The sequence below is a fragment of the Arvicola amphibius genome, chromosome 1 (assembly GCF_903992535.2).
Source record: "Arvicola amphibius chromosome 1, mArvAmp1.2, whole genome shotgun sequence".
Taxonomy (NCBI): domain Eukaryota; kingdom Metazoa; phylum Chordata; class Mammalia; order Rodentia; family Cricetidae; genus Arvicola; species Arvicola amphibius.
In genome coordinates, this window is record NC_052047.1 from 120,248,633 (window position 1) to 120,262,581 (window position 13,949).

At 42.9% G+C, this 13,949-nt stretch overlaps 1 protein-coding gene and 1 pseudogene across 1 annotated transcript; one reads left to right on the forward strand and one right to left on the reverse strand.

The window, feature by feature from the left end:
- The first annotated feature begins 7,305 nt into the window (after window positions 1–7,305).
- Window positions 7,306–12,498, forward strand: LOC119822732 (annotated as a pseudogene).
- Window positions 9,711–13,855, reverse strand: LOC121676939 (extensin-like). The gene is made up of 7 exons (XM_042053995.1): window positions 13,801–13,855; window positions 12,570–12,817; window positions 12,176–12,287; window positions 11,387–11,607; window positions 10,960–11,071; window positions 10,171–10,391; window positions 9,711–9,845 (listed from the first exon to the last, which is right to left on the reverse strand). Exons 1-7 carry the CDS (start codon window positions 13,853–13,855, stop codon window positions 9,711–9,713), a joined length of 1,104 nt encoding a protein of 367 aa, XP_041909929.1.
- Between the last annotated feature and the right edge of the window lie 94 nt (window positions 13,856–13,949).

Below are 13,949 nucleotides of genomic sequence, written 5' to 3' on the forward strand. Positions count from 1 at the left end.
GCTTTGTTGGTGATAGAAGCTCTGCCAATTCTTGGCATTTGATTTAAAGCCATGGTGCTCAGCTTTCCTAATGCTGTGACATTTTAATACAGTTCTCCATGCTGTGGTGATGCCCAACCATATTATAATTGTAATTTTGATACTATTGTGATTTGTTATGTAAATATCTGTGTTTTATGATGTTCTTAGGTGAGCCTTGTGAAAGGATCACTGGATCCTGCAAAGAGTTCATGACCTGCAGGCGGAGAACCACTGGTTTGAAGTTGTCGTTATTAGTTTTGATTTCACAATGATGTGGCCAACATTACTCAGCTGTGATTTCAATGACTCCTAGGCTCAAAGATTCCAAATCAGTAGCCGTCACATTCTTTCATCTTGAAAGCTCATTTCAGCGTAATTTGATGAACAGTATGCTCTACCAATTTTTTTAAGGAAGTAAGGTTTTATTTAGCTCCCATTTCTAGACAATAGACTATCCTGGTAGGAAGTCATAGTGTCAGGAACTTGAGAAAGTTGCTTACACCAAAGCCTAGTCAAGAAATAGAGAGCTACAAATGCAGAGTAGCTGGTGGGTGACCCCCTTCTTCCATTTTATATATTCAGGGCCTTCTGCCCAGGAAATGGACCTGCCCACAATTAGATTGGTTCCCCACATCAGTTAACACAATCAAGATAATCCCCCATAGGCATACCCAGAAACATATCTCTTAGGTTATTCTAGACATGATAGTGTTGATTGATAGTATATCGAGGATGGCCATGCCCCTTTTCCTCAGTTCTGGTTGTTTAAAAGAAAAATGGAGGGTGACAGATGGTGGGCATCAATAGTCACACAGGACTTTTCCCTGCATTGGACTCAGGGCAGCACTATTGGGCTGGATCCCTAACATACTTTTACCTGAAAATCGTGAATGATTTATTGAACTGGAAACTTGGTGGCTTAACCTTCTTTGGGATTTTGCCAAAAGAATTAATTTCTATATTAGGGGCATAGATATTCAGGATTGAGACTTCATTCTGATGGATTTTTCCTGTTATGAGTATAAAGTGTCCCTTTCCATCTCTTCTGATTGATTTTAGTTTGAAGTCAACTTTGTTGGAAATTAGTATGGCCACACCCACTTGTTTCTTAGGGCCATTTGCTTGATAAACCTTTTCCCAACCCTTTACTCTGAGTAGGTGTCTGTCTTTGTGGTTGAGGTGTGTTTCTTGTAAACAGCAAAATGTTGGATCCTGTTTTCGTATCCAGTCTCTTAGCCTGTGCCTTTTTATAGGTGAATTGAGTCCATTGATATTAAGTGATATTAATGACCAGTGGATGTTAACTCCGGTTGTCATTTTTTATTTGGTAGTAGAGATTGTGTGTTTCCTTTCTTTGCGATGTGCTGGTGAAGGGTTGCTAGATGTCTGAGTTATTTTGGGCAATGCTGGACTCCTTTGTTTGTGAATTTCCTTCTATTACTTTCTGTAAGGCTGGATTTGTGGCTATGTATTGTTTAAATTTGTTTTTATCCTGGAATATTTTGTTTTCTCCATTTATAGTGAATGAAAGCTTGGCTGGGTATAGTAATCTGGGCTTGCATCCATGGTCTCTTAGTTTCTGCAAAACATCTATCCAGGACCTTCTGGCTTTCATGGTTTCCATAGAGAAGTCAGGTGTTAGTCTGATAGGTTTACCTTTATATGTTACTTGACCTTTTTCCTTTGCAGCTCTTAATATTCTTTCTTTATTCTGTATGTTTTGTGTTTTGATTATAATATGGCGAGGGGATTTTTTTTTTTGATCCAGTCTACTTGGTGTTCTGTAAGCTTCTTGAACCTTAATAGGAATATCTTTCTTTAGGTTTGGGAAGTTTTCTTCCATAATTTTATTAAATATATTTTCTGGACCATTGAGCTGTATTTCTTCTCCTTCTTCTACACCTATTATTCTTAGGTTTGGTCTTTTTATTGTGTCCCAGATTTCCTGAATGTTTTGTGATGAGAATTTGTTGGATTTGCTGTTTTCTTTGATCAGTGCGTTTATTTTCTCTATGGTATCTTCAGAATCTGAGATTCTTTCTTCTATCTCTTGTATTCTGTTGGTTATGCTTGTTTCTGTAGTCTCTGTTCGTTTACATAGATTTTCCATATCCGGCTGGCCCTCATGTTGTTTTTCAAATTGTTGGAGGAATTCTTGCATTGGCGCCTGCCCATTTCTTCCTCTGAATAATCCCCTTTGGGTCTTCTTTTAGAAGTTCAATTCCTCCCAATGAATTCAATTCACTCACCCCAATGAATGATGGATCCTCTGGCAGACTGTCAGGTCTCCTTGCAGGGCAAGCAGCTCGATGCCAAAGGGCCTGACTTGCTGGAGGCAGGCTAATGAAGGAGGGGACCTCCCACCGGCCTGGGTGCACTCAATTCCAGGACCCCGGCGCCCAAACAGGCTGAGCTGTGGGATTTTGTGGCCCCAAAGACGGGAGGATGAGGCGGGGTAGGGGGTTCTGGGTGCAAGCTGGGAAGGGACAGGAAGAGAGAGGCAGTATCCGGGGAGAATAACCCCTACAGGAAGAGCAGGAAGTGTGCGGGTGGAGGGGAGAGTTGGGGAATGTCGGTGGTCCCTCTCTGGGCAGCTGCCCGGTTCAGGCACTCACTCCTCACTCACCCCAATGAATGATGTGTGAGCCCAATTTTAAGTGGGGTGACTTCTTCTAAGCCTTCCCCTAAGGCTGCGTTATCGCCATAGTAAAGGAGGCACAAAGATTGTAAAGTCAGGGGTGATACATTGCTCCAATGAAATTACTTCCAGACAGGACACTACATAGAAGAACTATTTTACAACCAACTCTCCAGGGAAAAAGAAAAGGAAAGGAATCCAGAATATGTGAAATAATACTAAGGAACTAATAGAATCTGAGTTAATAATGAATTACCCATTTAGAAACAAAAATTGCAAAGTTAAAAATGTCCAAAATACATAAAAAATGATCTTGCTTTTTTCTAGGTTGAAAAGAATACATCAAATGATGTCTTCACAAGGAATGCTGCAGAAGCACCCCCACCATAAAGGGGAAGTACTCTAAAAAATAACAACCCTGCAGCTCCAGATCCTGAAAACACGAACAGATTGCGGCCAGGGTCATAGAATGGAAATAATGAAAGATGGTAGCGGCCAATATAGCCATTTTATAGCAATTAGAGCAAGTGTGATAGTGGCAATAAGGCCAGCACCCTGTGCCCAAAACTCAAATAGCACATAAACCCAAGTCACTGCTTCGCTCTTGCCTTAGGAAAAGTATCAGTTTTCTTGGCCTCCACTGACTCATCCTTATCAATTAAGTTGTCCAGTTATTGATCCTCACCTCTCACCAACTGCCCCATCCACTCCTTTCTCTGAAGCTTCCTACCAGATGTGGCTTTCTCACCTCTGGCTGGTTGCAGGTACTGCTCTGTCTTTCTGACTTAATTTGTCTTCACTGCTCTCCATCTAAGAGCCTATAGTGCTGGCCCAAGTCTGACACATAAGCCTTCTGTGTGCTCCAGTAGTTCCCTGTACTGCACGTGTATAGAATATGACCAGTGTGGACATTCTGTCCATCTGATGTGGGAGGGTTATATCGTATGGTTGCTGAATAGTGGATCTTGTCATGAGTCTACTGCTTGTCCTAGTACATGGCTGTTGAATAGGTAACAATGGAAAACTATCCAGCATTTAGCTAGATGATAACAAAGTCTGGGTGCAACCATTGGCATATTGCATTCTTCTCATTTTGTGAGGTAGTGTTGAGGTTAAGCTTTTCTGTCTAGTTTCTGCTCAAATGCATCCTTGCTCCTTTGAAACTCCTCCCTTAGGACCAGTCCTTCTGCCCAAGTGCTACCTCTAAATATTATCCATATCACCAAATACTTTCATAGAGTAGGCAAGGCAAGTGGGTAGTAGCAATCTATGCAGAGGGTCCTCATTCCCATAAGAAATCAGGCTGAGAAATCCATAGGGAACAGGCCAATAAGTAGTGATCCTCCTTGGCTTCTCTCTCTCTTTCTCTCTCCCTCTCTCCCTCCCTTGTTCCCTCCCTGCCTCCCTCCCTCCCCCTTCTCTCGCTCTCTGTTTGAATGTGTTGAAAGACAAGGTATATATAGAGAGGTCAGAGGACACCTGATGGAGCACTCTCATTGGTTAATAAAGAAATTGCCTTGTCTTTTTGATAGGGCAGGATTTAGGTGGGTGGAGTAGAGAGGACAGGAAGAAGGAAGTGAGGCACATGCCTCGGACAATCTCCATGCCTCTCCTCTCTGAGTCAGATGCCACGAAGCCAGCCACCATGTCAGACGTGCTGAATCTTTCCCAGTAAGACACCACTCGTGGTGTTACACAGATTATTAGATATGGGATAGTCAAGATGTGAGTAAGAGGATGAAACTAATGGGCCAGAAAGTGTTTAAATGAATACAATTTGTGTGTTGTTATTTTGAGTGTAAAGCTAGCCGTGTGGGATCCGGGCAGGATGAAAAGCAAGGCTGCCCGCAGCTCCTCACCACAGACACCATCTGGGAGTTGGTTTAATTCTATCATGGATTCCAGGGATGGAATTCAGGTTATCAGGCTGGTATGGAAAATGGTCTTAGGTGCTGAGCCATTTCAGTGGCCCCTTTCCCCAGTTTTCTTCCCATTAACATTCTTTCCATTAAAAAATAAAACAGAGAAGTGTTTCTTATATTCCTCTCCCTCCCTAAATAAGCAAATGCTTGTAAAATCCCCAAGCCCTAAGACACTCTCCCTGCCTGTCTCTCCCTGTGGGTCTCAGTGAAGAGCACCTGGGAAATGATCTCCCAACTGCACTTGTCCAGGCCATGGACCAGGTATACCTGGAGCTGGTAACACAGAGCATTGATCTCCTGCTTGGTCATCTTGAGGGGGCACACCCAAAGAGCCCTGTGCACATGCCAGAGGGATCTTTGTGAAAGACCAGCATACAGGGCTCCAGGTGTGAGTTTACCAAGCACAGCTGCTGGTGCATTGACAGCAGAACCTGGAAGGAGAAGAACGTGGCCCAGCTATGTGTGTTGAATATAGTGGAACAAATGTCCTTATAGTATGGTTGAGCATTCTTTGGGTATATGCCCAAGAGTGGAATTGTTGGGTCTTGAGGTATGTTGATACCCAATTTTCTGATAAACCACCATACTGATTTCCAAAGTGGTTGCACAGGTTCGCATTCCCACCATCAATGGAGGAGTGTTCCCCTAACTCCAAATCCTCTCCAGCATAATCTATCATTAGTGTGTTTGATCTTAGCCATTCTTACAGGTGTAAGATGGTATCTTAGTGTTGTTTTGATTTTTATTTCTCTGATGGCTAAGGATGTTGAACCTTTCCTTAAATGTCTTACAGCCATTTGAGATTCATCTGAGAATTCTGTGTCATTCTGTACCCCATTTTTAATTGAATTATTTATCTTACATGTGGTTGCAAGCTTTGAATTTTCAGATAAATGTTTTTAATTTCGAGTACTCATAAAACTCAAAGCATGAAATGGATCATAGAGGAGAACAGGCATGGAGGGAAGTGGGATGGCAGAGGAAATGCACTATGGAAGGGGTAAGAAAACCTTGCAAGTGGAAAGTTTTAATCAGGGATGGGAGAAGTGTGGTGGTGGGGAAAGGGTTAGCCAAAACTAAGCACGGAGGAAAAAATCCTTTTGGAAAAATACTACATTTGAAGTCATTTAAAACCATTTGAGGGGCTGGTTAAATAGTTTAGCATGTGAAGGTGCTTGATGCCAGCCATATGCTGTTGAGTTTGGTGTTGGGAAACTACATGGTAGAAGGTAAGAAAATGATCCAGAAAGTGATGCTCTGACCTCTACACATGGACCGTGGCTTGCCACCAAGCCTAATGAATGGAGTTGCATCCTTGGAAACCTAAGTAAAACAACTGAATGAAGGAGCCCTGCATGCATGGATAATGTTCCTCCCAAAGATTAAGTTGACTAAACAAAGGTTCCAATACTGTGAGATAGTTCCCTCTGAGCTGTGACAGACGGGGCTCCTGTCAAACATGACAGGCTGCTGCCAATGTCATTATTTACACATGAGGATTAGATTGTTGGACGATTCTGAACACACTATACACTTGAGATATAGGACATTTAGAAGTCATGTGGTATCTGTGCTGGCTTGCTTGCACAGTACTAGAACCTTCTATGCAAGCTACTGGATGAGGAAAGTTGGCAATGATTCTACCCATCTGTAGACCCTGCATGTATAGAAGATTTCTCCTTAAACATGTCACCAAGACATTATGTCAACAGTGTGTACAATACCAAGAAACAGTTTAAAATATTTTTATAGCATGTTTTAATAAAAAATTATTATAACCTTACATGCCGAAATATATATACTGTGTCAAGAAATGTTGGATTGTCATTTTTGTCAGTAGCTCCTCATAGGATTCAGCAGCAACTAAAAAGAAAAGCAAGAATTATCAGTAGTATCAAGAACATCATTGGTGGCAGCATCAGGATGAGCAGTAACAGAGGCATCACCAGTAGAATCTTATGTAGTGTCATGTCACAATGAATGTCATTGTATTTGAGAAGTGGTCACAATGTGGAGTCTTATTTTATTGGTGTTATGCTCACATGTTGCTTCTTTGGGGGTGTTTATTTCCAAAGTGATGCTATCCACATAAGTCACAGTGTATGGAAACAGAAAAATAGAAACTAATATCTAACAGTTACATTTCTCTGTTTAGCCATTCAGACAACACAAGTTTCATGTTAGATGTATTTTCAATACGATTGGAAAAGATAAGCATTTTTTCTAGTTTTAGGTAACGCCTAAAGAGTCCTATAGATAGCACAAAATTTATTTATCATATGTATTGGTGCCAAAAAGAATTGGATTTCTAGTGGATATATCATCATCTATTTTAAACCACTGCTATGGTTTAACTTACCTTGTAAAACTTATAATTTTAATGCATGTCACATGTTAAATTAGGTTGAATACCCACATCATCACTGTTGCCACGAATTTGAGAAACCATATTCCGGATGATATCATGAGCAGTGCCATGGTTGCTTCCCAAAATGGCAGAAACTTGGAGGGATTATTTGTTGCATAGTGGGTGTATTCAGCTGGATTGGTAGCACTGAAATACTCATTAGCACTCTGAGGGTCGAAAGCATCACCTGGGGCATGAACAAGAGCAGATTCCTGATCAGTAGTGAAGCTACCACACTTGTGTTCTCTTGTAAGCAGGTTTCAAGAACAGGGTCAGAATGTTGCCGAGGGGGAGAGAATGAGGAGGAAGGTGAGAAAATGGTGTTCATGGATTACAGTACCTATAGCCAAGCTGCAGCCCAGTAGGGCTACAGTGCTTCCACTGCCCAGCCAACTCAAGGATATGCACAGACCACCCAGGCATATGGGCAACAAAGCTATGGAACCTATGGACAGCCTACTGATGTCAGCTATACCCAGGCTCAGAGCACTGCCACCTACAGCCCGAATGCATATGCAACTTCTTATGGACAGCCTCCCACTGGTGATACCACTCCAACTGCCCCCATGCATACAGCCAGCCTGTACAAGGATATGGCACTGGTGCTTATGACATCACCACTGCTCCAGTCACCACAACCCAGGCCTCTTGTGCAGCTCATTCTGCATATGGCACCCAGCCTATGGCCAGCAGCCAGCAGGCACTGCACCTACAAGACCACAGGATGGTAACGAGCCTGCTGAGACTAGTCAAGCTAAATCTAGCACAGGGGGTTATAACCAGCCCAGCCTAGGGTATGGACAGAGTAACTTCTGATATCCCAGGTACGTGGGAGCTACCCCACACCTCCATCCTATCCTCCTACCAGCTACTCCTCTTCACAGCCAACTAGTTACGATCAGAGCAGTTACTCTTAGCAGAACATCTATTGCTAACCTAGCAACCATGGACAGCAGAGTCGCTATGGTCCACAAAGCAGCTATGGGCAGCAGCCTCCCACTAGTTACTGCCCTCAGACTGGATCCTACAGCCAGGCTCCAAGTCAATATAGCCAACCCAGCAGCAGCTACGGGCAGCAGAGTTCACTGTGACAGAACCACACCACATGGTGTCGGGGGCAGGAGTCTGAAGGATTTTCCGTACCAGGAGAGAAACAGAGCATGAGTGGCCCTGATAACTGGGAGAGGAGAAGAAGGGGATTTAATCGTGGAGGCATGAGCAGAGGTGGGCAGGGAGGAGGACATGGTAGAATGGGTGCTAGAGAGCAAGGTGGCATCATTAAGCCCGGTGGACCCATGGATGAAGGACCAGGTCCTGATCGAGGCATTTCTATAGATCCTGGTGAAGATTCTGACAACACATCAATTTATATGCAAAGTTTAAATGACAGTGTGACTCTGCATGATCTGGCAGACTTCTTTAAGCATGGAGGGGTTGACAAGATGTACAAGAGAACTGGGCATATCATGATCCACATCTATTTGGATAAGCAGACAGGAAAGCATAAAGGGGATGCCACAGTGTCCTATGAAGATCTGCCAACTGCCAAGGCTGCTGTGGAATGGTTTGATGGAAGAGATTTTCAAGAAGCAAACTTAAAGCTTCTCTTGCCCGAAAGAAGTCTCCAATGAATAGGATGAGGAGTGGCATGGCACCTCATGAGTGCAGAGGGATGCCACCACCACTCCATGGAGGTCCTAGAGGCCCAGGACATCCCAGAGGGCCCATGGGTCACATGAAGGGCCTTGGAAGAGACAGAAGAGGCTTCTGCCATGAGAACTCTGGAGCTCCCAAGGGACCCCATGTGAAGGAAGATATGTCCGGCACCAAGATGGAGATTGGAGGGTCCCAATTGGGGCTATGAAAACCAGAACATCACCTGGAAACAGAATGCAAATGGAGTAACGCCCCAAGGCTGAGTGCTTCCTCCCACCACCTTTCCTACCTCCTTGTTGTGATCGTGGCCAAGGAACTGGTGGCATGCAGGGGGGAAGAGGCAGATTTATGGGCCATGATGGTCCTAGAGAAATATTCGTAGGTGGAAGAGGTGGAGAGAGAAGATGCTCCGGAGGTGCCCATAGGTTGGACAGAGGTGGCTTTGGTGGAGGAATATGATAGGGTACTGGGGGTCCTCCTGAACCATTGATGGAACAGGAGGAAGGAAGAAGAGGTGGACCTGGAGGACCTGCGTAAATGAATAAAGGCGAGCACCTTCAGGAACTGAGAGATCAGCCCTACTATAGAGTCCTGCAGAGCTGCATTGATGACCAGATTTAGTTTTTAAACCAGAAAATATTTTAAATTTATAAATCCATATCTATAATGTTGGCCACAACATTATGATTATTCCTCATGTGTACTTTAGTATTTTCACCTTTTATGAAGAAACATTAAAATTAACAAGTTAAACGTTGGCGGTTGGAGGTTTTTTTCCTTTAAAAATGGTTGTGTTAACATTGGGAACCCTTTGTGAGATTATTCAGTATCATGGTGGAGAACCAAGAGGGCCCCTAATTGTAAGAAAGTTCATGGTTGTGATTCTTTTCAAAAATTTACAAATACATATAAACTGTCAAAAAAATAATGTTGCAGAGGATCCATGGTGTCACCAGTGTGGCTACCAGGAGCAGGCTCAGCATCAGCATGTGGGCACCCCCTTGCATGCGCAGTATAAGTCCTAAAGAAAGTGTATGATCCAGGGATGTGCCGGGAAGTGTATTTTCTAAGAACCCTGCAGAGTGTCATCTCTGTCACTTGTACCTGCATATGATGATAATTGAGTGTTGGCAGTAGGATGGGTAACAACGCAATCGTCATAACTTGCAGGAAGAAATCCTTCCAGCTTTGTGTCTTCAACCTTTAAGGAAATTTAGAGATGTTAGTTTCCATTAAAAATTTCAGTGATTTTTATTCACTTTAGAAGAACTTATCTGTTAATGCCAGGGTCTTGATTTATAGTCCCCAAATATTTATTTGCTCAGAAAAATTTTATCACTATATCCACTGATATCGTGTAACCTTTGCTTCATTTCTGTTTGAATCAAAGTCCAGTGTTTGAGAGTCTTTAAAAGGGTCGTGCTCAGCTATATGTGTGTGTGTGGTGTGTGTGTGTGTGTGTGTGTGTGTCTGTGTGTGTGTAGGGGGCAGAGAATAACTTTTGTAATGTACTTCTCTGTTTTCACCTGGTGAGGCTGCTCTGTTGGCATGCACGGAGGAAGAGGCAGAGTTATGGACCGTGGTGGTCCTGGAGAAATGTCCCGAGTTGTTGGAGATAGAGGTGGCTTCTGAGGTGCCCATAGCTTGGACCGAGGTGGGATTGGTGGAGGAACACAACGTGGTCCTTGGGGTCTTTCTGGACCATTGATGGAACAGTTCGCGGGAAGAAGAAGTAGACCCGGAGGACCTGCATCAATGGATAAAGGCGAGAACAGTCAGGAACTTAGAGATCAGGCCTACTAGGGAGACCTGCAGTGCTGCAAGGATGACCAGATTTAGTTTTTAAACCAGAAGATGTTTTAAATACATAAACCCATATCTATAAGTTTGGCTACAAAATTATGATTATTCCTCGTGTGTACTTTAGCATTTTCACTTTTTATGAAGAAACATTAATACAAGTTAAACGGTGGTGGGTTTAGTTTTTTTTTTTCCTTTCAAGATGTTTTTTTTTAAACCTTAACAGTGGGAACCCCTGTTGAGCATATTCAGGAACATTGTGGAGAACCCAGAGGGCCTCTAAGTGTAACAAAATTTTTGGTTGTGATTTTTTTCATAAACATTGCAAATGTTTAACACTGTCAAAAGAATAATGTTGCAGAGGATCCATGGTGTCACCAGTGTGGCTACCAGGAGCAAGCTCAGCATCAGCATGTGGGCTCCCCCTTTCATGCCCTGTGTAAGTCCTCAAGAACCTGTGAGGTCCAGGGTGGTGTCCTATTGTGTAATTTTCTCAGATGCCCAAAGAGTGTCACCTCTTTCACTTGTACCTGGACATGATGGTAATTCAGTATTGGCAGTAGGCTGGGACACATTGCCATCATCGTAATTTGCAGGAAGTAATTCCTTCGGCTTTGTGTCTTCAACCTTTGAGGAAATTTTGAGATGTTAGTTTCCATTAAAAATTCCACTGATTTTTATTCACTTTAGAAGAACTTATCTGTTAATGCCAGGGTCTTGATTTATAGTCCCCAAATATTTATTTGCTCAGAAAAATTTTATCACTATATCCACTGATATCGTGTAACCTTTGCTTCATTTCTGTTTGAATCAAAGTCCAGTGTTTGAGAGTCTTTAAAGGGTCGTGCTCAGCTTTGTGTGTGTGTGTGTGTGTGTGTGTGTGTGTGTGTGTGTGTGTAGGGGGCAGAGAATAACTTTTGTAATGTACTTCTCTGTTTTCACCTGGTGAGGCTGCTCTGTTGGCATGCACGGAGGAAGAGGCAGAGTTATGGACCGTGGTGGTCCTGGAGAAATGTCCCGAGTTGTTGGAGATAGAGGTGGCTTCTGAGGTGCCCATAGCTTGGACCGAGGTGGGATTGGTGGAGGAACACAACGTGGTCCTTGGGGTCTTTCTGGACCATTGATGGAACAGTTCGCGGGAAGAAGAAGTAGACCCGGAGGACCTGCATCAATGGATAAAGGCGAGAACAGTCAGGAACTTAGAGATCAGGCCTACTAGGGAGACCTGCAGTGCTGCAAGGATGACCAGATTTAGTTTTTAAACCAGAAGATGTTTTAAATACATAAACCCATATCTATAAGTTTGGCTACAAAATTATGATTATTCCTCGTGTGTACTTTAGCATTTTCACTTTTTATGAAGAAACATTAATACAAGTTAAACGGTGGTGGGTTTAGTTTTTTTTTTTCCTTTCAAGATGTTTTTTTTTAAACCTTAACAGTGGGAACCCCTGTTGAGCATATTCAGGAACATTGTGGAGAACCCAGAGGGCCTCTAAGTGTAACAAAATTTTTGGTTGTGATTTTTTTCATAAACATTGCAAATGTTTAAAACTGTCAAAAGAATAATGTTGCAGAGGATCCATGGTGTCACCAGTGTGGCTACCAGGAGCAAGCTCAGCATCAGCATGAGGGCTCCCGCTTTCATGCCCAGTGTAAGTCCTAAAGAACCTGTGTGATCCAGGGTGGTGTCCTATTGTGTAATTTTCTCAGATGCCCAAAGAGTGTCACCTCTGTCACTTGTACCTGGACATGATGGTAATTCAGTATTGGCAGTAGGCTGGGACACATCGCCATTGTCATAATTTGCATGAAGTAATCCTTCCGGCTTTGTGTCTTCAACCTTTAAGGAAATTTTGAGATGTTAGTTTCCTTTAAAAAATTCACTGAATTTACTCACTTTAGAATAACTTGTCTGTTAATGTCAGTGTCTTGATTTATAGTCCCCAAATAATTATTTGCTCAGAAAAATTTTATCACTATATCCACTGATATCGTGTAACCTTTGCTTCATTTCTGTTTGAATCAAAGTCCAATGTTTGAGAATCTTAAAAGGAGACCTGCTCGGCTTTATGTGTGTGTGTGTGTGTGTGTGTGTGTGTGTGTGTAGGGGGCAGAGAATAACCTTTGTAATGTACTTCTCTGTTTTCACCTGGTGAGGCTGCTCTGTTGGCATGCACGGAGGAAGAGGCAGAGTTATGGACCGTGGTGGTCCTGGAGAAATGTCCCGAGTTGTTGGAGATAGAGGTGGCTTCTGAGGTGCCCGTAGCTTGGACCGAGGTGGGATTGGTGGAGGAACACGACGTGGTCCTTGGGGTCCTTCTGGACTATTGATGGAACAGTTGGAAGGAAGAAGAGGTAGACCTGGAGGACCTGCATCAATGGAAAAATGTAAGCACAGTCAGGAACTTAGAGATCAGCCCTACTAGTAGACCTGCAGAGCTGCAATGATGACCAGATTTAGTTTTTAAACCATAAGATGTTTTAAATTTATAAATCCATATCTATAAGTTTGGCCACAAAATTATGATTGTTCCTCGTGTGTCCTTTAGCATTTTCACCTTTTATGAAGAAACATTAATACAAGTTAAACGGTGGTGGGTTTAGTGTTTTTTTCCTTTCAAATGGTTGTTTTAAGACTTAACCATGGGAAACGCTGTTGAGCATATTCAGGATCATTGTGGAGAACCCAGGGGGCCTCTAAGTGTAACAAAATTTTTGGTTGGGATGTTTTTTATGAACATTCCAATGTTTAAAACTGTCAAAAGAATAATTTTGCAGAGGATCCTTGGTGTCACCAGTGTGGCTACCAGGAGCAAGCTCAGCATCAGCATGAGGGCTCCCGCTTTCATGCCCAGTGTAAGTCCTAAAGAACCTGTGTGATCCAGGGTGGTGTCCTAATGTGTAATTTTCTCAGATGCCCAAAGAGTGTCACCTCTGTCACTTGTACCTGGACATGATGGTAATTCAGTATTGGCAGTAGGCTGGGACACATCGCCATTGTCATAATTTGCATGAAGTAATCCTTCCGGCTTTGTGTCTTCAACCTTTAAGGAAATTTTGAGATGTTAGTTTCCATTAAAAATTCCACTGATTTTTATTCACTTTAGAAGAACTTATCTGTTAATGCCAGGGTCTTGATTTATAGTCCCCGAATTTTATTTGCTCAGAAAAATTTTATCACTATATCCACTGATATCGTGTAACCTTTGCTTCATTTCTGTTTGAATCAAAGTCCAGTGTTTGAGAATCTTAAAAAGGGTCATGCTCAGCTATATGTGTGTGTGTGTGTGTGTGTGTGTGTGTGTGTGTAGGGGGCAGAGAATAACCTTTATAATGTGCCTCTCTGTTTTCACCTGGTGAGGCTGCTCTGGTGGCCTGCATGGAGGAAGAGGAGAACTTATGGACCATGGTGGTCCTGGAGAAATGTCCCGAGTTGTGGAGATAGAGGTGGCTTCTGAGGTGCCTATAGCTTGGACCGAGGTGGGATTGGTGGAGGAACACA